This window comes from Vulpes lagopus, chromosome 8 (genome assembly GCF_018345385.1).
Source record: "Vulpes lagopus strain Blue_001 chromosome 8, ASM1834538v1, whole genome shotgun sequence".
NCBI classification, from domain to species: domain Eukaryota; kingdom Metazoa; phylum Chordata; class Mammalia; order Carnivora; family Canidae; genus Vulpes; species Vulpes lagopus.
The window spans coordinates 128,844,071-128,871,020 of record NC_054831.1 but is presented as its reverse complement, the minus strand read 5'-3'; the positions used below and the strand labels follow the sequence as shown (position 1 = coordinate 128,871,020).

At 56.2% G+C, this 26,950-nt stretch overlaps 1 protein-coding gene across 1 annotated transcript; it reads right to left on the bottom strand.

The window, feature by feature from the left end:
• Window positions 1-1,357: 1,357 nt before the first annotated feature.
• Window positions 1,358-20,161, bottom strand: TAS1R2 (taste 1 receptor member 2). Its single transcript, XM_041765301.1, has 6 exons — window positions 19,980-20,161; window positions 18,187-18,487; window positions 16,039-16,809; window positions 11,483-11,692; window positions 3,442-3,565; window positions 1,358-2,280 (listed from the first exon to the last, which is right to left on the bottom strand). The coding sequence occupies exons 1-6, from the start codon at window positions 20,159-20,161 to the stop codon at window positions 1,358-1,360; spliced, it is 2,511 nt and encodes an 836-aa protein (XP_041621235.1).
• Between the last annotated feature and the right edge of the window lie 6,789 nt (window positions 20,162-26,950).

Genomic DNA, 26,950 nt, shown 5'->3' with positions numbered 1-26,950 from the left:
TGCCTCTCTGTGTCTCTCAGGAATAAATAAATAAAATATTTTTTTAAAAGAGGTAAATTCAGGACAAGAAGGAGATAGTCCTGCCCTCCCAGCTTTGAATGAGCTTCGGGAAGTTGCTTCTGCCAAGGGGGGAGTCGGGCCAATCTAGAAACCATTCCCGGGGGTGTTCTGAGGCCGCCGCAAGGTCACCCCAGTAACTGAGCCTTCAGGGAGCCTGTCTCTCTGCCCGAGTGCAGTGAGGCTCTGACACACGCCCCCCTTCCAGCTGGCCACCCCTGAGCTGGTCACTCGACCTCTCTGGGCAGCAGCTTTGAGGCCTCAGCACTGAAATTCTGGCTCCCGGGTGAGCTGTGAGAGGCTGGCTCTGACCCCTGGACGGAGAATCGGGGCTCATCCTGCCACCCGGGACGATAGGCATGGGCACAGCCACACCCAAACCGCACTGTCTTCGGGGTTCAGCGGTGCCAAGGTGGTGGTACCATGGCACGTGCTGGCTCTGGAGCACGTGTGAGGCCCAAACACCCCCGAGACAATGCCCAGAATTTGCTGAGGGCCAACCTAGTTTGCAGCGAAGGCTAGTACCATGGACATTTGGGTGTAAAAATGAAACACGGCCCTATTTTGACCCTGGTGGTTCAAGGGACATGCGGATTTGCAATGGTTGGCATTTATTGAGTACCTACTGTATGCACTCCACGCCCATTCTCTCTGACCCTTCAGTGTCCCTGGGAAGGAGCTCTTGTTCCTATTGTAGGGACGCGGACGTAGAGGCTCAGAAACAGTGAGCAGTTGGCCCAAAGTACACAGCTCAGGCGTGGCAATGCTGGGTTAGAAAACAAAGTCTCTGACTAAAATCTTTCTCTGGGGAAGGGGGGACACTCTAGAAACAAGAAGGAAACTCATTCGCGTCACCCAAGTTAGGTTTATTCACATGCATTTATGACGCAGCAGCCCCGAGGCACAGCAGTTGCTTAGAGAAGCTGGATCCCAGTCTGGGGGGGGGCGTCTGGGAGGTGAGGCACAGACAGGGGGGCAGCTAGTGACCCACACCGCCGCCCCGCAGCCCGTCCCAGCCCCTGCAGCCCAGCCTTCGCTCCCCGAGAACAGGAGGGAGGGGAACGAGCCTGCACCCGCTGTGACCACCAGAGGGAGACTGTAGGCTGCTCAAATCCATCTCTGTCGGGGAGACCAGTAGGGTCCCCACCCTGGGTGGGGTTTCCTAGAATGGGCGGCAGGGCCTAGCAAGCCAAACAGCTACCGGGAAAGTGCGACCTGCACCCAGCTCCACCTCCCCACCCCGTCTGCGTCTCCCCCCGGCTGAGCCCTTGGGCCCCCTGGGCAGCCCTAGTGGGCGGTGCTAGTCCTTCCCCATGGTGTAGCCCTGAATCATGCTGCTGAAGTAGACCTGCGTGTTGCGCTCTGGGTAGAAGAGGACCATGTAGCATTTGGGACCAAAGTAGCCAAAGCTGATGCCCAGAAGGTTGAGCACGGTGACCAAGAGGTCCAGGATGGTGACCAGGACCCCGTCATAGACGGACATGAAGGTGCAGAGGGAGACGGAGGAGGTGAAGTAGAAGGTCATGCAGAGGGTGATGAACTTGGCCTCGTTGTAGTTGGTGGGCAGCTCCTTGCCCATGTAGGCGAAGCTGAAGCCCGCCACGGACAGGAGCAGGTCCAGGCTGGTGTTGAACAGCAGCGCCCTGCGGTAGTTGCAGGACAGGACCATGATATTGGGGTCGTCGGGGTCGGGGCGGGCAGTAGGGTTGGCGGTCGTGGCCAGCACGTTGCCTGCCACGATGACCACCTTGAGCACCATGAAGGACGCCACGAAGACGTAGGGCCCGTGGCAGCGCACCCAGTAGCCGTAGGCGCGCGGGAGGCGCCTGGCCATCTTGAAGATGCAGACGATCTGGAAAGAGCGCACGGTGATGCAGGAGATGCAGATGGTGAAGCAGAGGGTGAAGAAGGTCTGGCGCCAGAGGCACGAGAAGAACGTGGGCTGCCCTATGTACGTGGGGACCATGGCATACGCCAGCAGCAGCGGCACCAGCATCAGGAAGCACATGGGGCCCCCGGCCGAGCGAACCACGGGCGTGTGGAGGTGCCTCCAGAAGATCACCATGATGGCCAGGGTGCTGAGGAAGCCCAGGATGGTCAGCATAACCACAAAGATGGTGGAGGGCTCGTGCCATTCGAGGAAGGCCAGCCGCCGCTTGAAGCAGGAGGTGTCGTTCCTATGGGACCACTCGTAACTCGGGCAAGGCTGGCAGTCAAATTCGTCTGCAAGAGCCACGGCAGCTCCCGTCAGCCTCGCCCACTTGGCAGCACCCCCATCCTCTGCACCCGCCCCGGGCCAGGCCTCGGGGGTGGGGGGCGAGCTGAGGGCAACGCCTACCGGCCTAACCTCCACCACTCACTGCACCTCTTACACCCACTGGCCCATCAGCTCCTCCCTGCAACCCCATTTCACAGATGAGTAACCCGAGGCTCAGCCAGGTGGTCATTACAGAGGCAGGGTTTGAACCGAGGTTCCCTTGACTCGGATCCTAACAACTGTAATTCCTTGCTCCTGAGACCTTACCCTCAGGTGGCATAGACATTCACACATTGGTCCAAAGAATTCCTTCAACAAATTTTTTTTTTTTCGAACACCCTCCATAGTGGGTGATGCGCACCTGAGGTGGGAGGCCAGAGACGTGGGCGACACCTAGCCAGCCCCCTGCCGTCAGGCTACCGACCAACTGGGAGGGGAACAGCCTGTGAAATCATGCAACAAATTTTTGTTGGGCACCTACTCTGGGCTCTGGGCTCTGCTGGGCCCACGGTAAGTACTCTGATGAGGAAGTCACGAAAAAAATAATTTAAGTCCCAGCTGTGAACGGTGCTCAACACTAAAACAGACGGAGAGAAGGCATTTCCGCACCTTCCCAGCGTTTGTGATCTATAGGGGGAGGTATGAGCTCTTCTGATCAAGGATGTCACTCAATCAACATTCACTGAGCAAACATGACACGCTCTGCACTACACTAGGCACTGGGAGGTCAGAGATAAACCAGATCCTGTCCCCGTCTGCCAGAAACATTTCTTCTATGGACCGAGACATTCATTTATTCATTCATTCACCCACTCATCCATCCATCCATCCATCCATCCATCCATCCAATGGACATTCTCTGGTCTGACACCCCTGAGCCCTCAGCTACATGTGCATGGAGTGGGGACCAGTGACAGCCTTGCCTGGTGGGGACCTTCTCCCACCCTCCCTAGCAGCGAGCGTTGAAGATTTTTCTCTACACCAACTCCGAGGGAGATACGCTGGAATCAGACATGGTCCCTGGCCTTTGGACACTTACATCCTGTGGGGGAGACTCCAGAGACCCTGCTCTCAGAGCAGGGCAGGGCTGAGGGTGGGGAGCAGGGGTGCGGGTCTGCAAATCCCACCTGCAGTTCGGTTGAGGAAGGTGCCAGGAAGGCAGTCAATACACTCGAAGCAGCAGGAGTGGATGCCCACAGGCTTCTTCCTTTGGCCAGGATGGCAGTCCTTGGAACACATGGACACGGGGATCTGGAGGGAGGAGGACAAGAGCCCCTGAGACCAACCAGCAGGATGCTCTGGGGAGGGAAGCCTGGCCCCCATCTGGGATGGGGAAGGAGCAGGAGTTGCCATTAGAACTGGACGTCTGTAGGGACCCTCTTAGTTTGGCCTCCTGACACCTGATCCACCTTCTTCCCATGACAGCATCCAACCGCTGAGACAGAGACTTCCTGAGGTTGCCAAACAGACAGGATGTGACTCTGGGGCTGCCAGCAGCCACCTGCCTCCATGGAGGGGGAGCACTCCCAAGGAAGGGACCGCGCTCTGGAGAGAGACCCTGGATCCATCCGTGCCTGAAGTCTCATGGTCTACCCCCGGAGTTTTCAATGATGGGAAGCAACGACTTCACTTTGTGCTTACACCACTTTCTGCCATGTGCATCTAAGAGTCTGACACAGCCTTTGCGGAGCGGCAGGGGTTTTCAGCTGAATAAGAGCAGGTAGGCAGTGGCCATGTCTCTTGTTCTTACCGCTCAATTTCTGTAGAATAGAGGACCCCCCACCCCCTGCCCCGGTTTAGTGAACACACAGATGAATTACAAGCAGAGGGAACAGTAAAGGCAATGAGGCTGGGGGATGGAAGGGAGTCAGCAGGCACTGGGAGAAGGGTGCAGGGTGGGAGAGCCACATCCTGGAGGCTCCTGTGTGGCACGCTAAGGATGGAGGGGCAGTGGGAAGCCATCGTTCCTGAGTGGGGGAGCAGCCCGACCAGATCCAGGTGGCACAAAAATCATCCTGATGCCCAAACAGGAGGGTGTTATGAGAGCGCGCGTATGAAGGGCCAGGGCCCACACAAGGGGAGCCGCAATGGGACCACTTGGCCCCAGAACCCCTGCTTTCTTGCCTCTGAGAGGTCACCTGCCTTCCTGCTCCACCCCCGTCATCCCTCCTGCACGTGGTCATCAGATGACACCTCCAGACATCTTGTTCTCCTGCTTTCTTGTTCCTGGAAGAACCTCAGAGACTCTCCATCAGACAAAATAAAACATCTGATCCCCCGCCAGCCTCTCCAGGCTGTCAGGGGTCTTCTCTGCCTCCAACAGGACCACACATGTGCACACCAACACACGTGAGCACCTTGTCCACACCTACGCCTTACCACCCCCTTGCCATGTATCCTCCCCCCACAACCCCACCACCTCCCGAACTCATCTCTTCACTCTACCCTAAGTAACCAACTTAACCTTCTCTTACTCATGGACTCTCAACCTGCTATTCATTCACTCACTCCATTCATTCATTCATTCATTCATTGAAAAAAGTACTGAGCCAGGCACTGGAAATACAGCAGTGAATCAAACAAGGCCCCGTCTTTGTTCCCAAGGAATGAACACCTTCACAGGGAAAAGACACAGTTCACATCTGAATATGCACTTGACAAGCGGTGATAAATACCAGGAGGAAAAGCAGAGCCATGCAGAGGGGGTGGAACGCAAAGGAGGGGCTGGTTGCAAAATCGAACAAGGTGGGCAAGGGTGGTCTCACTGAGCGGCTGACACTGGAGCAGAAACCTAATGGCTGTGAGGGACCAAGCCACAAGGAGATCTGCACAGGCCAGAGGGAACAGCTTGTACAAAGGCCCCATGGCCAAGAGGGACGTGGCATGGTCACTGAGCAGCAAGCCCCGTGTCGCTTGAGCACCAACGTGAAGGGCAGCAGCAGATTAGTTCAAAGAGGTCACGTCGAAATACTTGGACTTTCACTTTGAGTGAAATGAGAAACCAGGCGAGGATTCCATGCAGAGGAATGACAGGATCTGAGTCCCTTTTAACAGGATTGTCCCAGGTTCCATGATGAGTTTAAACCGTGAGGGGCCAGAGCGGAAGCCAGGGAGCAGGTAGGATGCTGTCACGATAGCTCAGGTGGCAAACGGTGGTGGTTCTCGCTAAACAGGCAATGGTGAAACAGAGGAGAAGAGCTCAGAACATTTCCGAAAGAAATTAGGACCTAAGTAAATGGAAAGACATTCCACGTTCATGCCTTGGAAGACTCGACATGGCGACAAGGTCAATACCACCCGAAGCAATCTGCAGATTTAATGCAATCCCTACCAAAATCCCAATGATTCTTTTTTGTTTGCAGGAATAGAAAAACCTACTCTAAAATTCAGATAAATCTCAAGAGACCCGGGGTCCCCAAAGCAATCTCCAAGATGAACAAAACTGGATGACTCACATTTCCTGATTTCAACACGTACTGCAAAGCTACAGTAATCAAAGCAACATGGTGCTGCCATAAAGACAGACATACAGACCGATAAACCAGAATAGAGAATCCAGACACAAACCCTCACATATAGAGGCAAATGATGTTTTTGACAAGAGTTCCAAGACCATTGGGGGTGGGGTGCAGGGGGGAATCATTTTTCCAATGAATGGTACTGGGAAAACTGGATATCCACATACAAAAGGATAAGGTTAGACCTAACATGACACACAATCACCTCAAAATGGAACCATGACTTCAATGGGAGACCTACAATCATAAAAACAACTAGAAGAAAACAAAACATAGGGCCCGAGTGTCATGATGCTGGAGCTGGCCGTGGTGTCCTGCACAGGACTTCATGAACATTTAAAACTCTTGTCCCTCAGATGATATTACCAAGAGAGTAAAAAGGCAACACACAGAATGGGAGACAATATTTGCAAATCATATATCTGACAAGGGATTAGTATCCAGAATATATAAAGAACCCCTAGAACAGAATGGCTTAATTCACAAAGGGACAGAGGAAAAATAAAAAATAAAAATAAATAAAAAATAAAAAATAAAAAAACCAAAGGGACAGAGGACCTGAATAGAGATTTCTGTAAGGAAGAGATACAAACAACGAATAAGCATGAAAAGATGCTCAATCAGCAGTCAGAAAATGCAAATCAAAACCACAGCAAGAGACCGCCCCACACGCATTAGGATGGCTACTATTTAAAAAATAAATAAATAAATAAATAAATAAATAAATAAATAAATAAATACAAATAAACGAATAAACAAAACCAGAACATAACCAGTGTTGGTGAGGATATGGAGGAACTAGAATCTCCTGTCCGTGGCTGAGAATGCAAAATGATGCCACCACTGTGGCAAACAATATGGGGGTCCCTCAAAAAATTTAAAAATAGAACGAACACATGATCCAGCTTCCACTTCTGGGTGTATACTCAAAAGAATTGAGAGCAGACTCTCAAAGAGATGTCTGGGCGCCCACGTTTATAGCAGAATTGTTCACAATAGCTTAAAGGTAGAAGCAACCCGAGTATGTCCATCGACAGATGGACAGATGAGCGAACTGTGATGTTTTGATTGGATTAGGATTATTCATAATCATGATCCACTGGCTGAATGGGTTCTTCCATCTTGAAAAGGCAAGGGATTGTGACACGGGCTACAAAACGGATGAACCTGAGGACGTGAAGCTAAGTGAAATAAGCCACTTACAAAAAGACAAATACTGTGTGATTCCATGTATAGGAGGTTCTTTTGTCAAATCCATAGAAACAGAAAGTTGAATGGTGGTTTCCAGGGCTGGGGAGAAGGGGGCGTGGGGAGTTGGTGTTTAACGGGCATAAAGTTTCCATTCTGAAGGTGATGCGTTCTGGAGGTGGAGGGTGGAGGTGATAGCGCAAGAATGTGAACGTACCTAATACCACTGAACCATACACTTGGTTATGATGGTAAAACTGTGTATATCTTGCCACAATTTAAAAATTTGGGGGAAAAATGGTTGAAGTGGTAAATGTGATGTTATGGGGTTTTTTTTTTTACCATTTTTTTATTTTAATTAATCTATAGCAAAACTTATAGAATGTAGTGAACACAGTACTTAGAGGAATATATACCGCTATCAGTGACTACTGAAAAGAGAAGAAAGCTCTCAAATGAAACTTGTGCCCCATGTTTTCTTCTAGTTGTTTTTATGGTTTTAAGTCTCAACATTTACGGTCTTACGGCAGAGCGAAGCTTACTCCTCTACTCTCCATCAGGGTTTGGTCTACACGGAACTAGATAGCTCCGACATTCTGCAGAACATCACGCTGGTCCGCTGTAACCATGGCATCGTACTAATAGGATCTGGTGAGTAGGAAGTAGAGTCCATAAAGGACTCTTTATGGCCAACTAGGATGGGAATCCTCAGGTATAAGCGTATACGATAAACCTTTCAAAGATTCGAAGGAGGCCTGTCATGTCAGTGAGGGGTTTAGAGGTCCCGTGGTCTGGGAAATTCCAGGTCAAGGTCATCCTCTCTAGGCTAAAAGGTAAGTCATTTCATCTTCCATCTCCTGCTCTTACAGAAGCATGACTCTTGATGAACCTCCAGCTGTGGGGGACAGCACAAATCACTCTTGGAAATCCTGCTCCAACCCACGTTCAGCAGGCGACTCAGACGGCTTACGGTTTCAAGGTAAAGAATGACAAGCCTAGAGAAAGACTCCGAAGGAGACCCTGGCTGCAGGCCCCGCTCTCCTAGCCACTCAGGCCACGCGGCCAGGGAGATCTGCTGATGCACAGGGCAGGGTGGGCAAGCCCCAGTAAGAGAGTTGCACGATTCAGCAACAACATGCCTTCCACTGTTTGTGAATCAGCTCCTGTGTCCTGCTGGGCCCCTGTGGGAAACGAGCACGTGGCCTCGGGAACGTCAAGTGACCCTTGATGGAGTCCTGAGGTCGGGCAGGAAGAGTGGCAAGTCTCAATGCAACGGAAATGGTGCATTTGGGATCAGGCCAAAGCAGGGCCAGAGGGAACAGGTGTATTTCTCAAATCAGTGATTCACAGGTATTACACTCATAGCTTGATACTAGCATGACCTTAAAATGGACTGTCGCCATACTAAGCTCCTCTTTCAAGACAGTAACGAGGGACAATGTCCCTTGTGTGTAGAGAGTTGCAAGCAGAGCACGTGCTTGCTCACTTTGCGTGGACAGGGAAAGGTCCTGGCGTATGGATATTCCTGGGCTGCTGGGCAGTGATGAATGGCTTGGCTGGTTGCTTGGAGGGCCCAGAAAGGACAAGGCTGGAAGGGTGGAAATTAGATCATTTGGGGTGGGGTGGGGAGGTGTGGAGATCCACGGGAGTGAGTACTAAGCACGACGACCTTTGTGTCTCGTGGGAATGCCAATCCAAGCAACAGGGAGTGATGAGAGCCAGACGGAAAGGATGAAGCCTCCAGTACAGGTCAGCTGGCCTCCGCCCTGGGCCCCCCCGGGGCTCACGCAATGGGCCACAGAGGGGGCACAGTGTCGGGGATGCTGCAGAGGGCCCCCCCCCTGTGGTCGGCGTAGCTGGTGCTACTGCCAAGCACCTCACTCTGCAGCCTGGAGACCACGCTGAGCCCTGGATTTGCCTCCACTCCACACAGACGTGGGCGCGTCTACAACGTCGGGTGTCTTGTCTTCTTCCCCGAGGAATCCACTGATGCGCCCGTGTGAGAACTCGCCTCCCCGGTCCGCAGGGCAGAGCCGCGATCCAAGGACGTACGACTGAATGAGTTAGCGTCATGGGTCCCCCCCAAAACATCACATCAGACAAAAGACCTATTGTACGGCCAACGGGGTGTGACACGGGCATGTGACCCCCGGATCCACTGGTCCCAACATATACCGGTCGCCTAGATGTACCCAACCTATTAAGATGACAGGATGGCACACTAAGGGCTCAGGTCGGGTACCGGCTTGGGGACACCACCTTGGGAGTAGGGCCACTGCCCTATAGGGTGAGGTGTAAGCACTGAATGGGAGGTTGGTACATAGCACTGTGACCCCAACAGCTGGAATACGGGGGTTCAGCAACCACGGAAGGATTGGTCATGCTCACCCCAGTTCTCGGGGGCTCACCGGGGGACCAGAGCGTCTCATCCCCTCAAGCCCGGACTCTTGCTAGAATGCAGCTTCTGGCCTCCAAAGAGGGAATGGTTCCATCAGCAGACAGCAAAGGCTGTCTGCTGCCCCCATGGTCATTTCAGGGGCCCCATGCCAGGGAACGAGACAGCCAAGGAAGGAGGAGGTAAGTGACTTGGAAGAGCGAGAAGAGCCAGTCGCTGGCACATGGGAGGGCGGGCAGGAGTAGGTCTGGGATCCAGGAGATTGGCTGCGGTGGCCCGGTGGTTACTGCCACTGGACACAGGCCAGCAAGGACAGATGACCAGGGGCTCAGACACCTGGGGACAAATGTCTGGATCACCCCAGCGGCCAAGTGGCTGAGGGCGAAGGACACTCCGGGGCAGGAGGGAGGCATGAGTAGAAGCTCCACCGGGGACCCCACTGCAGCAGCAGGGCAGTGGGGAGGTCCGCTCAGCTCCCGGTGAGGGCACTGGGCTGGCTGCCGCCCTCCAGGCTCCACCCCACTGGGTCAGGGAGGGACATCATCGCAGTGAGAGCAGCGAGGAGTAGACGTCTCTGTGGGCTCCCTCACGTTTTCTCAGGCCCACCTCCTTTTATTCCTGCTACGGCACAGCAACCACTCCATGCAGGCGCTGCCTGTCAGCACCTCATCTAAGCGACACTCAGCCTCCTTCTCTCTCTGCCCCGGGGCCATGGCGTGAGATGCTCATGAGAAACTGCTGGGCACTCACATATCTGTGACCCGGAAGCACAGGGAGTTAACGCCCCTTGGGGCGACCCCCCCACAGGAGGCGGGGGCAGTACAGACCCATGGACCCATCCCACCCTCTTCCCTCCCTTGGGGGCCATTCTAAAGTGGCCCTTCAGAAGGTCCTGCTAACACTGAGCTCGCAGCAGTGCCCAGCTTGAGAACATTCCTCTGCTCCTAATGACCTCTCCCCCACCACCTACTCCTGTTCCGTGGAGCATATCCTGGGATAAACTATCTGCACATCAACCCTTGCCTCAGGCTCTGCTTTCTGGGAGAAACCCAAGTGAAGATGCTGTTATTTGTTGAATCGTGTCCCCTCAAAATTCATAGATTGAAGTCTGAACCCCCAGGACCTCCAAATGTGATGTTATTTGGAAATAGGATCGTTACAGATGTAATGAGCTAAAATGAAGCGCTAGTGGAGTGGGGTGGGCCCCTACTCCAATACGACCCATGTCGTTACAAAAGGGGAGATTTGGAGACCGACTCATCCACAAGGAGAATGTCATATGGGGGTGATGGCAGAGGTCGGGCAGGACCACCCCAGCCAAGGAAAGCCAGCAAAGGCCAGCAAATGACCAGAAGCTGGGAGAGAGGCCCGGAACATTCTCCCTCACAGCCCTCAGAAGGAACCAACTCTGCTGACACTGCTGTCGGACTGCCAGGCCCCAGAACCACGAGATTACATGTCTGGGTTTGCGCCTCCCCAGATTGTGGTCCCCAGTGGGCAGCAAACTAATCAAGACCCCCACCCAACCAACTCCATAGAAATCCCCATGCTCTGAAACGGCAGCACCAAGCACCCCGGGAACTGAGGATAAAGGGAATGGGGCGGGGAGAGGATGCAGATGAGGAAGGCTCTTGGAGCTTCTGTATCCCCTCCCCCTCCGCACGAGGCTGGGTCCCTGTCCGTCCCCACACACCACCACCACTCTGACAGCTTGTTATGCATCTAAGAGGGTAAAACAGAGGAGCTTTGGAACGACAGGTGAGCTGCCAGACGCAGCTGAGGGTACAGCTACCGTACGGGGAGCACCAGCAATGACGTGAGAACTGAGTCCTTAGCACACGCGTGTCCAGCACACGTTCACTGGGCACAGCCCCTGAGCCCCTGGGTCCCAGGGAGCCAGAAACCCTAGGCCCCCGTAGTGCTTATCAACGGGAGAGACTGGGCCTAGATGCTCCCCCACCGCACAGACACCCCCCCCACCCGCTGTCAGTGACAGATCTCGGGTCCAGAGGGCCCTCGCCACCCCAGGGTGAGCCGGTGCCCAGCCCCAGCCCTCAGAGAGCTGACCGTGTTGTTGGCGGTGTGCCAGGAGATGTTGTGGATGGCCTTGAGCTGCCGCAGCTTGGGGTAGTAGGAGGCGATGCTCTGGAAAGGGTTCTGGCTCAGGTCCCACTGCCACTGGATGACCTCCATGGGCATGAGCACGTCCCCTTGCTTGTCAAAAAAGACATTGTGGCCCAGGAGGGTGAAGTTGACCTTCCAGATTTCCTTAAGGAGCTAGAAGGGCCAAAGGGAAAGGCTGGCATCAGAGCTGGGACCGGACCCGGGGGAAATTTTCCCATCCCCCCAGCCTGACTTCCACATGGGGACAAGGGGGCAAGAGGACTGAGAAGGGGGCCACCCGGGAGGTGGTGGCTGAGAGCTCCAGCTCTGGGGTCGGATACTCTGGGTTTAGACACCACCTCTGCCACCTGCTATGAGGCCTTGCACCTGTCGCCTGACCTCTGTGAGCCCCAGTTTCCTCTTCAGCAAAGCAGGACGACAAAAACCCTGTCTCCGGGGCTTGGAGGCAACAAATGAGAGTTTACCTATGTTGGGAACTTAGCACGGTGCCTCAACACGAGTAAGTACTCACCTCCCGCCGAAGTGTTGATCTTATTCCTTCTCCCTGGAAGTCACTCGGCCACCCCTCGGGGACCCATAGCTGAGCTCGAGTCCACTGCCTCCCTCACCTGCCCTGGTCAGCTGCACCTGCCCCTGTCCCTCTGGGGGCTTCCTGCCTCCCCGCAGTTAGAGGCCAGTCTCCAGTCTCTCCCCGTGTCATCGTCCTCCGTCGCTCTGAGCATGCAGAAGCTGGTACAAACTGGAACATGCTTTGGACTGGGCATCCTCTGGCCTGAATTCCAATCTGAGCTCTTTCCTCAATTTGCTGTGTGATTTTGGGCAAGTCACTGAACCTCTGTGCTGACCCCTTGAAGGAACTTCCAACTTAGATATTTCATCAATCTGGCTCCTAGATTTTCCCATCATAAATGAGAGAGTCTATTGGGCTGTATCTTGGGAGACCTCCCTTCGGGGACCGACACACAGTTAGCCAAGGGATTCGGGCCCTCGCCTTCTTCCCACCCTGACCACAGAGTCAGGCTCTGGAAGTCTCTGGAATTTGCACATGGTGCTGCGACTGGGGGCAATGGTCTCGGGAGCTGAGAGGAGGGAGGCTCCTCACAGGTGGTGGGCCTCTGGCAGGGGTGAGGATGGTGGAGGCCCATAGGGAGCCAGGTCCTGGTGGCCAGGCCACATCCCCGCACTGACCTGGCCAGGCTGGGCTGAGCAACCCTGGATTCCAGACCTCTGACGGAGGGGTCAGAAAGGATCCTCCCTGCAACTCTCCTGAGGGGGAGGAGGCCTGGATTATCACTGTCCAGACACTGGTGTCAGACATGGAGGAGGAGAAAGAGGAAGACATGGAGCTTCTATCTGCACCGGGTCATGGACACACACTGCACGGTCAGTCCCCGTCAGAGCTCAGCACGGTGCTTAGTGTTCCTTCTGCTTAGCACATGAGAAACCCAAGGCCCGGATGCATTAAATAACCTGCCCAAGGTTGCAGAGCTAGTGGTGGCAAAGCTGGGATTCAAACCTAAGTACCAAGCTCTGCCCCCCGACAGACGGACAGAGGGACTGTACCTGAGATGCCGGGATGGCGAGCACGTGGCAAATGCCACAAGGGCGCCATCCCCACCCCCATTTGTAAAACAAAAATATTGGACCTGGAGATTCTAAGACCTCGCAACCCCCACCCTCTATGATTCCATAACCTGCTGAACAGTTTCCCTGGGACCGCCAAAGCCCTCTGCCCTCTGCCAGCCTGGATTTCCCCAGCGTGCCCCCGAGTGCCCCCCAGCCCCCCAACACCACGGGCAGCGTGACCTCCCAGCCTCCATCCTCGAGTATCCCAGTGACCTGAGGCCTCTCCATCCCCACTGCCCCTGCCCTTGTGCCTCATTACCACCCCACGCCCCCACCCCACCCCACCCCCGCTGCTGCCCTGGCCACTCCCCAGCTGGGTGATCCTCACTTCTCTAGACCTAATGTGGGAGAACAATCATCAAGTAACAGTGTCTACTCACAGCATGTCTGGGGGTAGATGGCAAATCACATAAGGGGTTAGCACACAGTAAGTGCTCCTCTGTTCATTCATTAATTCATTCAATAAACATTCACTGAGCGTCAGCTCTGACCCAGACCCAGTTCCAGCAGCTCGGGATACGACACTAAATAGGATTGAAAGGTCCCTGCTTGGGGCGCCTGGGTGACTCAGTTGGTTCAGCATCTGCCTTCGGCTCGGGTCATGACCTCAGGGGTCCCGGGATCGGATCGAGCCCAGCATTGGGCTCCCTGCTCAGTAGGGAGTCTGCTTCTCTTCTCGTTCCTCCTCTGTCCCTCCCCCACCCCTGCTCATGCTCTCTCTCTCTCTCAAATAAATAAAATCTTAAAGAAGAAAGAAAGAGGAAAGAAGAAAAGAAAGAGGAAGGAAGGAAGGTCGGTCCCTGCTTTCTCAGCCTACATTTGGGGGTGGGGGTGGGGTAGGGAATAGTCAATAAACAAGAAAGCAAATAAATAGACAATAAAAATTTGGGGTTTTATCACAAAAATCGACAAGGTGGCATGGCATGACCCAGCGTCAGGGTGGGGGGCCCGTTAGGGCAAAGGGGAAGAACAGCTGGAGCCCAGCTCCCTCGCCCCACCAAGCCATGCACCTGTTGTAGGGCAGCGTCCACCTCAAGCCAAAGGCATCGTGGTCCAACGTGTCTGCACAAAAAGGCATCATTTCCTAATTCCCATGGTGACACTGTTCACACCAGTGGAAACCCTGGGTGACGTTTGCATAGGATGAGCGGGGCTCCCTGCTTCCTGTCCCTATCCCCCCGCCACCTCAACCCCAACCTGACTTGATGAATTGTCTCAAAAACAGCATCTCAGTGCTTGGCTTGAAACTCTCCGTGGGCTCCTCCTGGATCCAGAACAAAGCACCACCAACTTCATCGGGCACAGAATGTCCTCCGATGTCACCTGCGGCTCCCCTCCTGCCCCGTTCTTCGGCTACAGTGAGCTGAGCACACGACCAGGCCACCGATCCCCTCCTGGAATGTCCCATGCCTTCCTGGGACTCCTAGTGACTTGCACACCGCTCCACCCCCCACCAACCCACTGCCGCCACAGTGCAACTCTTCCCTCCTGCTGCACTCAGCAGAGACAGAGCTTACTGGCTTGTCCCCATCCCTCCTAGGGGGACGGTCTGGTGCTCCCACAGGGCCCAGCCAGGGCCTGCACGTAGTGCGTGTGCAGTAAATGGGCAGGGTGTTCTGGTTGCTACGATTGGTGCTCTCTGGTCTTCACTGTTAGGAGAGGGAAGAAGTTGACGGGCCCTTCATCACAGCTCTTGGCACTTGTGCCTGGGAGAGCTGAAGAGCACAGTGGGAAAACCACGAGGGGGTCAAAGGGCCCACCAGGGCTCAAAGCTGGGGGCTGCGGCTTCCCTCTGAAACCATCACCGCTGGGTCACCTTGGCTCCCTGTCTCAGTCCTCCTCTCTGTAGATTATCAACCTCATAGGACGGCCACAGGGTAGGGCGATGTATACCAGGCCCTCGGGGCCTACTGATGCTCAAATAAACAGTAAAGCACCCATGATAATTACGTGTATTATTAACACAGCAGCACCCATAACAAAATACAATGCCTAGCTGGCTGGCACTAGAATTCCTTTTAAAGAATAACTGCATTTTTAGAGAAAATAAGTTCTTAGGGTTGCAAGGTTAGGCTCTGAGATTGTGGGGTACAGAGGTACAAATAAATAGATTAAGGGAAGGAGGGGGGATTTTTTTAAAGAGTGAGGTTGCTCTGGGAAGGAAGTGCACAGGTATTTGGGGATCGGGGATCCAGAAAAAGGGGAGGAAGCAGAGAATAAAGACAGAATATAGGCAAGGGTTGGAGGAGTGCCTGAACCTTAAACCACGAAAAAGCCAAGGAGCCATTCAAGCACAGAGATGCCGGGTTATTAGGTATGAGGTGTACGTCTCTGATGTGAATCCCCTCTGCTCCTCTGCTCCTCAGTAAAACCTCTCACCCCCACGAGGGTTTCCTGATTGGGTGTGCGTGTGTGTAAGTGCAAGTCAGAAAAACACAGGTTTAAATTCCAGCTTGGAATCCAGACAACACAAACCTGGAACGAGAGGAGGTGCATAAACCTCAAGTAGGGCCTCAGAGAGAGGAGGGAGTACACAAGTGGCCCCCGAGGCCTCTTACCCGGAGAAATGGCAGGGGACCTGGGGCCCCCACGGCCTGCCAGGCTCCCTTCCAGGAAATTTCACCCAATTCTCCTCCCAGGACAGGCCACCTTGGATGGCAATGATTACATTTTTTTTTTTTTTTTTAAAAGGAGTCTTGTCACCATGAAGGATTTCTGGTTCTATGTGTCTGGAGGGCAGGGCATGTCCCATGACCTGTCCCGCCAGTTTGCCCAGAACCCAGCATGAGATGGGAAGGCTAGAGCCCAGCAGGTGCACCCAGCGTCTCCATGGCAACCACTGTATGCCTGCCCTTCCACGGGGTGGGCCTCACCTGCCAGGGGTAGACCACGTCCTTGGAGCAGGCCTGGGTGCAGCCCAGGAGGCTGTGTAATGCATGGGCCACGGCGTAGACAGCCGAGTACACGTTGTAGACCACGCGCTCGCCGGAGAGCGTGAGGATGCTGTTGAAGGACGCGGTGGTGTCCTGGCAGGTGTCACACTCCTGGTTGCAGGTGGCCTCCAGGCTGGTCCTGTTGGGCTCAGGCAGCCTGACCGAGGTGCGGCGTATGCGGAACTCACTGAAGCCCGGGATGGGCACGCTCTGGGTGGTGACGCCCAGGAAGGTGCCGGTTTGGCGCAGCTCGGTGAGGTTGTGCAGAACCGGGTCGATGGCCCAGGACTCGGAGGCGATCCACACGGCGCCCGTGAAGTTCTGGCGGAGCACCTCGCGGAAGAAGTTGTGCAGGATCAGGTCTGGCGAGAACAGCACCACGACGCGCGCCGAGCTCTGCTGCAGCTTGCCCACGATGGCCTCCAGGCGCTGGCGCTCCCACTCCGTCGCCACCTGGTTGGGCTGCGGCATGGGCAGCGTCTCCTGGAAGGCGATGCAGATGTCGCGGGCGGCCAGGCGATCGTTGAGCAGCTGGCTGTTGTAGCGGCCGTAGTCGTCGCTGCTCACTAGCACGACGATCCAGTTCCAGTTGAAGTGGAGCAGGAGCTGCACGATGGCCTCGATCTGGTGGTCGGCGCCCGCCACGGTGCGCAGCAGGGCCGGGAAGCGCTGCTTGTCCCGCAGATCGTCACTGATGGCGCTGTAGGTGATCTGCGGGAGGGGACCCCTGCCAGCGCATGAGCTAGGGCCTCACCGGGGCACCACCGCTCCACCTGGGCCACCAAAGCATCCCCCCACCCTTCCCCCTACAGTCTCCGCTGAACGTGGCAGCGGCCAGGTGACCCGGCAAGCACTTGAAAACCCTTCAATAGCTCTGAAAGTCACGCAGGGACAGTCAGAGTCCTTCAGGGGCCCCCAAGAGGCTCCATCACTGACCCCAGCCCTCACCTCCCTGACTTCATCTCTCCTAGTCTCTCCCTGGTCCCAGTTCTGCTCCCTGGTTCCATGAGCGAATCCAGGCACCTGCCGGCCTCTGCATTCGCTGCCCCCAATTCCTGAGGGCTCTTCTCCCAGACACCTCCATACCTCCCTCACCCCTTCACCTCCCTCAAGCCTTTGTCCAATTGCCAGCGAGGCTCACCCGACCACCCTGCTTGCAACTGCAGCCTCCCTCTCCCCGTTCCATCTGTCCACCGACCCGTCCAGCCCCCCTCACCCTGTTTGCCCTTTACCTTTGTGCACGGCACTTCTCACTTTCCAGCAGCCCTATCATGACATGGCCTGTCTCTCCCACTGGGGGGTGAGCTCAATAAATATTTGTTAAGGGAATGAAAGAATGAGTTTAGTCCTGAACGAGACGCCTCACCTAAGTACATTAGCATTTATTAGGCACCTACTGTGTGTCAGACCCTTGGTGCTTTGCAAAATAAAAATGTCAGCAAAAATACAGTATTTGCAACTACCTACTGTGTGCCAAGTCTTCTTGCGCTAGCTGCTCTTTAATGTGTTGAACTTTTAGACCAACTAAAACTGGTTGAGGCATTTTCGATCATGATGATGATGACGCTTACAATAATAGTACTAATACTAATGGCATTTTTTTGAGGACCTACTATGTGGCAGACCCTGTACTAGGCAACTGTACAGGATAATATTGAGCATTTTCTGGGTTTTCATTTCTGTGCAAGGAAGGTGCCTTAGATAACGACCATTACATAATTGACCAGCTACTGCATCCTATAAGTGCCTACAGAGGTTAAATCCTTTAAGCTTCAGACGGTCCTAGGATGGAACTCTCATCATCCCATTTTATAAGTGGGGAAGCTGAAGCTCAGAAGAGTTAAGAGATTTGCTCGATGACTCAAAATGGCCAAGACTCAGAGCCAAGATGCACGCCCAGGTCTGTCTGTCTCCAAAGCCTAGGCTTCTCATGAATAGGCCAGGCTTCCCTCCCAGGGTTGAGGCTGACATCCTGACCTGGCTTCCCACCTCCTTCTCCCCTCATGACCAGTGGGGGGAAGCGAGCCCTCTAGACAACCCCTCCTCTGCCCCCTCCCCAGCTCCTTCCCCCAGGAGCCAGGGCCTCACCTGTGGAAGGAGGAAGAGTGAGAGGAAATGGGCCACAGTTGTGGTGGACTCGGAGTTGTCAGGACCAATGACCGCCAACACACGGGGCACGTAGTGGCTGTAGTCCTCCTGGATGGGCAGGGAGTAGTCCTCCCGTGCCAAGAAGTAGAGCACGGGCTGGACGTTGTTGGAGATGTAGCAGACATCCACTATCTCATAGCCCAGCAGCACGCCGGGCAGCAGGTCGCTGCGGTTGTTAATCTCTTCCACCGCAAAGCGCATGGCCTGCATCAGGTTGTAGCCCAACACCTTCATTTCATACCTGGGGAAGCCATGGAGGGTGGGGTAGGAAGCAGGTCCAGAGTGGGAAGGGGCAGGATTGGGAGAGCCTGCTTGTTTCCTCTGCCTACCAGAGGAAAGCCCAGGAGTTATCCAAGAAAGCGCCATTCCAGGATATTCTGGTATTTTTATCATCACATCGTGGTCACCATTCCATACCACATCTCTAGGTTCACCATCATCCCTATGACCACCTCTGGCATTATGATCCTTGTGCTACCATCAATCACTACCATTGTCACCACTACCACCATCCCTATGATCTACCACCACTCTACCAGTGTCCACGGATACAATCACCATTACCCACTACCATGTCTGCCATCGCTATCATCACTGTCACATCATGCACCTACTATTCCTATGAACAATATCATCACCACTGCCGTCACTGTGACCACATGTCTGTGCCCACCACTACCAATACTGCCAGCACCGTCACACCAGCACCATCATCTTCATCACCATCATGATCCTCATCACCACCATCACCACCATCCCCCTCATCACCACCATCCCCATCATCCCCATCATCCCCATCATCTTCATCACCATCACCACCATTACCATCCCCATCATTACCACCATCATCTTCATCACCATCATCGCCATCATCACCACCATCATCATCACCATACTCTTCACCATTTGCATTATCACCAGTATGACTGCTATCAATGTTATCAACATCACCACCATCACCCCCGTTACTTCACTGGTCTCCCCACCATTATCACAGGCATCAGAACATTCAACAATGTGCCTGGTACCATCACGGCACCATCACCCTCACCACTCTCAAATCAGCACATGATCTTCCCCAACATCACAAAAAGCGTCCATTTCTTACAGTTGGCCCTTTATCACCTTTATCCCTTCCTTTTTCCCTCTCCCTCTCTGCACCAGGTCTTTAATTCATAATCCCTTGCTTGCATGAAGATGGTCCACCTAATCTTGAGTGATGCCACCACCCCATGAGACTGGTGAAGGAAATCCTTCCCGTCCTGGAAGCACCGCCACCCACCTAACCACAGCCCTAGAGAAAGGCAAACCTTCCCCTCCGGTCTGAGAACCTGCGACAGAAAAACCACGTTTCTGCCTTCCAAAGGCGTAACCCTTGGTTTCTAGACGGGGCCTTGACATGGACTCACTTGCCAAAGTAGGGGGGGGGGTGATTTTGACGGTCTCTACAACCCCTCCAGGCTCAAATATCCTGTAACTCTTTATTAAGAGATGTGACTTCAGGCCAACCAGGTCTCCATGTTTCAGAACACAATTGCCGAAGATCTTAGTGACATGAACTGTGTGGGTTCTCCCTGGGGGCCAGTGGGGATAACCCAGGATGAGGGGTTTTGCAATGGATGAGGAGCATTTCAAGCCCCTGGTCCTGGCCTGGTCCCCTGAGGACCACGGGACCAGCGCAGGCTTCCCACCCCACCCCCATCTCCACATCCAGCCTCACACTGGAGACTCACTTCTTGCACTGGGGCACCTGCAGGAAGCTGAGGTGGACGGTGCCCTTCACGTTGGCATGGAGGGTGAAGAGGCCACCCAGGAGGTAATCCCCAGGCAAGTAGAAGTCTGAGTTCTCAGCCGGCTCAGCCAGGACCTGCAGCAGGATGAATAGAGAGCAGACCGCCTTGGCCCGGGGTCCCATGGCTGGGAAGTGGGGGTCCCCGGAGGTGGCCCTGCCTCATCAGAGAGCTGGCAGCTTGACATCAGGGGATTTGCACAGACATTTACATAATGGTGGCCCCGCCATAGCCCGTGGGGCGGGGAAAGCACCTGGCACAGGTGGAGAGGTTTGCGAACTCTGGGGGGAAAGGAAGGGGCCGGAACTAGGATGGCCCCTTCCTAGGGTATGGTGGGACCTGGGTGGTCTAGGAGAATCCCACCTGGAAGTAGAGAAAGCATGTCCTGCTCACTTGGGCACTCCCTATAGCCTTCTGCCTCTCGATTGAGGACAGGTCTCATGCCCCTGACGTAGCCAACGTTTGGGAGCAAAGGACCCAGGTACTCATCCAAGGGGGCAGAGTAGTCTGGCAAATGGAGCCCAAGCTGAGCCTGGCACATAGTAATTCATAGGTAGCATCGGCCCCATAGCAGGTGTTCCAGAAGCAGCAGCCACTGGCAGTAAGAACCAGGCATCATGCTGCGTGCTTGCCGTTCACCATCTCATTTAATGCTCATGATAAGCAGGGCTGGTGCCAGACCCATTTCACAGATGAGGAAACGGAGGCACGAAGAAGTCTAAACCCCCCCCGGGTTGCACGGCCTGCAAAGCTGGGATTTAAATCCCACAGTCAGATTCTAGGGCCTGGCTCTTAATCTCCACGATATATTACATCAGGAGGTTCCTGACTTTGAGGAAAAAAAAAACAACAACAACAACAACAACAGCAAAGACAATGGGAGGGGAGCAGGGGGCAGCTGCCACCTGTCAGGCCAACCATCCGTCGCTCGGCTCTGCTAAATGACCCCCCTGCTCTGGGGGTCTCACCCCACGTGTGCCAAGGGGCGGACGTACTGTCAAAAAGGAAAGGTGCAGATTTCCACAAAGTCAAGGGGGCCACCGCCAAGCAGTGGGATGGAGCGGGGAGGGTGCCCGCAGACCTGGCTCCGATGTGGATCACAGACCCTGTGCGTGTACTGTTGCATCGGTCCCTGCCAGCCCTGATGACGCGTGGCCCAGCGGGGGCCTTGGGGCACCTGCTGTGGGACGCACGAGGCAGACAGGTCCCATCAGGGCGGTGGGTCCCAGGGAGGTGGGGAGAGGAGGCTGACCCAGAAAGCTGACCGAGAACCCCATGCTCCCCGCCACCAGCCCAGCCCAGCCCAGCCCGGCTCCTCCTTCAAGGGCTGGTGGGAGACTTGCCTCCCCTCGGACGCCGTCCCTGGCCCCAGAGCCCAGGAGCCACCCTCCCGCCCGTGTCATCACGGGGCACCGCTAGCAACCTCACGGGGCAGACTGGTTCCCGCCAGGAGTGAGTCCGCCCTCGAGGGAGCTTGACGCCACCCTGACTCGGGCCAACCCGGACTCAACATCCGCTGCTTGCTGCGTGCTCACAGGCAGGTAATAACCTCTGATCTCTCCTCTGCGGAGACAGAGATCATAATTCCAGCCTGGTGGGTGGGGCTGGGGCCTACGTAAGACGGCAGGAGCCGCGGCGTGCAGAGAAAGGTCACCCGACACTGTCCCTTCCTGGAAGGAAATGAACAGCCCCGGGGGCACCGCGGACACCTTGCTGAAAACGCCCAAGGCTTCGTGAAGCTACCCTGAAGGGAGCTGGACATCTTTAGCAGCCCCAGAGGGAGCGCCCCTCCCTCTCCTCCTCTCCTGGGGTGGAGTCATCCTCCAGGCGAGAATGACAGGGAGACACACAGGATTTCTGTGTGATCTTGGGCCTGTCCCTGCCCCTCTCTGGGCCGATGCCAACCAGTGCTTGGGAGGGGAAACCCCAGCCATGAAACAAAAGGAAGAGCGGTGCCCGGCTGTCTGGAGGGGTGGGTTCTGGGCCTGGCTCTCCCCTCTCCAGGCCTCAGTTTCCTCATCTGTACCAGGGGAGGCCCACTTTGGATCCACCATCCTCAGATCCACCCTCCTCATCAGCAAGTCAAAAGCTCCAGCGTGAGTTCACCCTCTGCCCCCTCCCTCCCCCAGGGTCCTCCCCAGGCCTCTCCCCCTCTTGCCACACCCAAGCTCAGACCCCCCTCACCTCCTCTCTAGACCTCTCTGGGAGCCTCACACTGACAGCCTCGAGCACGGCTCTATCTCCTCCTTGCTCTCTCCCCTCCTGGGACTCTCCAGTGCCTATGGCATCGCCTCTGGGCCCTGGTCTGCAGGCTGTGCCCCCACCCCCCCCACCCGGCCATCCTCCCTGGCCCTGCCTTTGCAGCCTGCTCCCTCCTGCATCACGCACCCCAAACCCAAGGCCACCCCGGCCTCCCCAGAATGCTCCCAGGATGCCCTGCTGGCACCTCCAAGGCCAGCTACCCGCTATGCCAAGCACTCGGGCAGCTGGGGGGTAACAGGAGGGCGCATTGCTGGGGGGTCGGCCGGGCATTCATAGGTGTTATGTTAATTCTCTCAAACACTCTGCACAGCAGCCATGGGTTGTTTGTTTGTTTTTGTTTTTTATTTTTGGTTCTAAGATTTTATTTATTTATTCATGAGACACACACATAGAGAGAGAGAGAGAGGCAGAGACACAGGCAGAGGGAGAAGCAGGCTCCCTGCAGGGAGCTCAACGTGGGACTCGATCCCGGGACTCTAGGATCACGCCCTGGGCCGAAGGCAGGTGTTAAACTGCTGAGCCACCCAGAGGTCCCAGCAGCCGTGTTTACTCCCATTTTAAAACAAGAAAGCAGGCTCAGAGCTTAAGCCCCTTGCCAAGAGTCACACCACCAGTAGAACGTAGTAGACCCAGGGGCCCAAGTGCTGAACCCCCCAAACTGTAGACGCGGGAGCCTGAGAAAGCCATTGACCCAGCGGGCACAGGTGAGCCCACCATCAGGGCCCAAGCGGCAGAACCAGGACACACAGGGACACGGCGTCCACGCCTCGAAGCCTGGGAGGACGATGGTGGTGGTGCACATGGTCACTTCCGCTGCTCACGTGCTCTGAGGGCTCACGGCGTGCCGGGCGCTGAGTGGAGCCCTCTCCGTCCCCGTCATCCCACTTCATCCTCACTGCCTTCTGATGTGCCCCTGCCACGTCTCCCCTTTGCAGATAAGGAGGATGAGGTTCAGAGACGGACAGTCACTTCTCCAAAGCCACACAGCAAGTATGTGACTCCGAGAAATCCAAGACCCTAATGGGGGCTGCGGGGAGAGGTGGCTCCTGAGAGGCTCCAATGAGAAAGGAATACGGGGCCCCCTCGATAAGGACGATCTCTCTGAAGACCAACATCTGAAGAAGGAGCACTGGACAGAGAGTCAGGAGTCTTGGCTTCCAGGCCCACCCTGCCCCGACCGCCCTTGGGCGAGTCACGGCCTGTCTCCGGGCTGCAGTCTCCCTAGCTGTAAGGTGGACTCAGTGCCTCCTCACCTTTCAGGGCCGAGGATCCCTTTGAGATCCTGACAAAAGCCCCAGACACTGATGCACGCACTGGACAAACCCACTCAATCCCGGAGCACAAGGCTCGATTCTCGAGGCTCCTCCGCAGACCCTGGGCCCCACGTTCACACCTGCGTGGCCACTGGCGGCCTAGATGGCAGAGAGCCACGAGAGGCTTATGCAAAGCACTTTGGGGGGGGGCAGAGGAAAAGGGGGTCAGAAAAAGCTGCCCATTTGCCTTGCATCTGCTCCCCACCCCCCGCCGGCCCCACGGGTGCTCACTGAAAGGAACTGGCCACATTTGCTTTGGGCTTGGAGGAGCTGCCCTGAGCCCCCTCCTCCCCCTGCCGTGGTGCTTAGAGTGGATGGAGCACAGGGGGCGCCCCGAAGAGCGGCCTGACCCCGGGACTTGGGGGCTCCTCTCCTCCGCCTGACCCTCCAATCTCTCTACCCACTTGGGCATCGTCCATTTGCTGCTCTGCACCCCCAGGCCCCCTCCCACGCACCCTCGCAGCATTCCCCTCCTCCTCCTTCCTTTTCCTCCCTCTGCTGCCTCCTCGGGGGCAAAATTGGGCAGCTGGAAACCTAGCTCCAATCTGGCTCAGGTGGGCCAGGGGCAGGCGGGCGGGACCCCCGCCCCTAGGGAGGTCAGGCAGGCGGGCGGCCGGCCTGCTTCAGAGACAGCTCAGAGGAGGGTCACCGGGGAGGCCTCAGGGCCAGTCCTCAGAGACCCCAGCCTCACCAGTCACTCCTCCAAGAGAAGTTTAAAAGTCAAAAGTAGAGCCGGTTGTGCGGCCCCTGCAGGAGGCCACGGGGCGGATAGAGAACTGGAAACCGTGTCTCTGGGAGCAGATGAAGGACTGGGATGGGGACTGGGATGGGGAGGGGGCGGTCCTGTTCCCCGGGGCTCTGAGGCCCAGCACAGCCCAGGGGCCGGGGGCCAGGACTCCCCTCTGCTTCCTCGCCTAGGAAATGGCCACAGCCATCCTCAATGAGGCCGAGGAAATGAGATTAATAGGTCAGGAATCTGCTCAATGAGTGATGGCAAATACCACGCACTACAGTGCGGACGGCTTTGTTCCTGTCACGGACCTGGCACGGACCTGGCACGGCTCGCTTTGATTTAACCCCGATAGAAGCCTGGGGTCTGGACCCTGGACAACGCTTTTTCCTAAGGCTCAGATCTGTCCCACCTGGATTCCAATCCAGGCTCTGCCACTTACGGGCTGTGAGCGCTCCCCGGGCATGTCCCCCCCCACCCCCGAGCCCTGCTCTGTCCCGATGCCCACCTGGGTGCTCATCACAGGCAGACACCCAACAGAACCTCAGCCCCCTCGCTCTGCCCCGGCCAGTGCCAAGGGCCCCAGGCACTGAGGGCAACAGCCTGGGGACTTGGGGCCTGGAGACGGAGGACGGGGCTGAGCCCTCAGCAGAATTCTGACGCACTTGGGCAGCTGGGGGGCCCCCTTTCCACCACCCAAGGTGTGCCAACCACCTCACCAGGGAGTCGAGATTGGCTGCGGGCGTTTGGAGCCGCAGTGACAGCCGGGCCTCAACTTACCACCCGGAAGCTGCTGGGTTCCTGCAAGGGACGAGAGGGTGCTGGTATGGCCACGGGGAAAAGCTCTGCCCCCTTCCCCCGTACTGAGCAGGTATTCTTTCCCTGGGCCTGTTTCCTCATCTGGGAAATGGGGCTAAAATAATACCACCTCCCTCACCGGCCCGTGTGGTCCAAGGTAACGGGCGGGAGCAGCTGGCCCAGGAACAGGTGCTCGGTGATGCCGGCGTCTCATCCCTCCTGGGCACAGGCATCCGGGATGAAGGTGTGAGGACGGGATGAAGATGACAAGTTCTCACTCCCTGAGCACCTCAATCAGCAGGGCACGGGGCCTGGCACATGCCATTCGAGCCTCAGCTCCCCGAGGAATGTCAAGTCTGAGGGCAGGAGAGGGAGCCAAGGCGCAGGGAAGCGGGGGTTAAGACGGGACCTGAGCCCGGGCCTGCCTGGTGTGTGCTGCGGGGCCCTGCTGTGGGCAAAGGCCTGGCAGGCAGAGATGGGGATCATCTCCTGGGGGCGCCCCAGTTCACCCACCCATGCTTCAGTCTCCCTATCTGTAAAAACGGAGGAGCAGGGGCACCCTCCGGGGCTGCGGTGAGGCTCTGGAGACATGGCACGATGCCTGACCCACAAGCTGCACCCGCGTGGCTCCAACCACAGGCAGGGACCCCACGCAGGGACCGCACCCACATGCATGGCGGTGGATCAACGAACACAAAGACACACGCTTGTGAAGAGGCTGGGTCTCCACCCTGCCTCTTCCTCGAGCCCCCCAGGAGCTCTGGGTTGGCTTGGAGGCCAGGAGGTGGCACAGGCGGCCCCTCATTTCCCTAGAATGCATGCCCGGCTGGCAGCCCGCAGGGACGGCAATGGCAGGGACATCCGGCCTCAGTCAAATGGTTCACGCTCTGAGCCCAGCCCCGTAGCCGGGCCCCCGACCACAGCAGGGAAATGAAGAGGCTCCCTGGGCCACCGCGGACACGGGCACTTACTGCGGTGGCCATGCAAAGAGGACAGGCACTAGGTCCTCAGGAGCCCCCAGTCCCAAGCCTGGGGCACGAGAGCAGAGGAACAGAGGGGCAACGGCTGTGAGCCCCCCACCCCCCAAGCGCCCGAGTTAAATGCAGGCAAAGGTGCCAGGTTGGGGTCGGGGGGGGCAGGCAGTGGAAGAGGAACAGCAGGAAATCGGGGACCCGATGAAGCAGGTGGCAGGGAGCATGGGCTGTGGGCACCCACCGCGGGTTCAAACCCCGGCCCTCCTCCCAACCAGCCGCGTGACCTCTACGAGTCCTTCCACAGAAGGCGGCTAACAGCCAATGAGCTCAATGCCAGGCTCGATAAGACCACATAGACCAAGCCAACTCTGTGACTGTCAGTGCGACCTTGAGCAGATGGCCCCATTTGCTCAGAAACACTTGAGGGGCCCTACACATCCTCTATAAACACAGCCGCCACCTTTCCCACCCATGAGCTCCAGCCTGGGCCCTCTGGGGGCTGCCCCTGCTGTTGAGGGAAGCCCCCCTCTTGCACCCATCACTAGCGGCCCCTGGATCAGTCGGGTGGGGGCACTGCAAGGGCGGAGTCTCCATCCCCTCCTCACAGTTCTGAGATCCTGCATACCAATCGCCCCGATCAATGGGATCCGGGACAAGGAGGTGTCACGCGGCGGGAGCAGCTGATGGCGACAGGCCAGGACAGATTCCCCTCCGAGGCAGCCGGCCTACTGGACTTGGAGCCACAGGTTCTGGCCTCAAGCGACTAGCCGTGGTTGCTCTCGTCACCTGGCCAGCTGAGGGTCTTTCCAAGGCGGGTCGGGGCCATGTGTGGACATC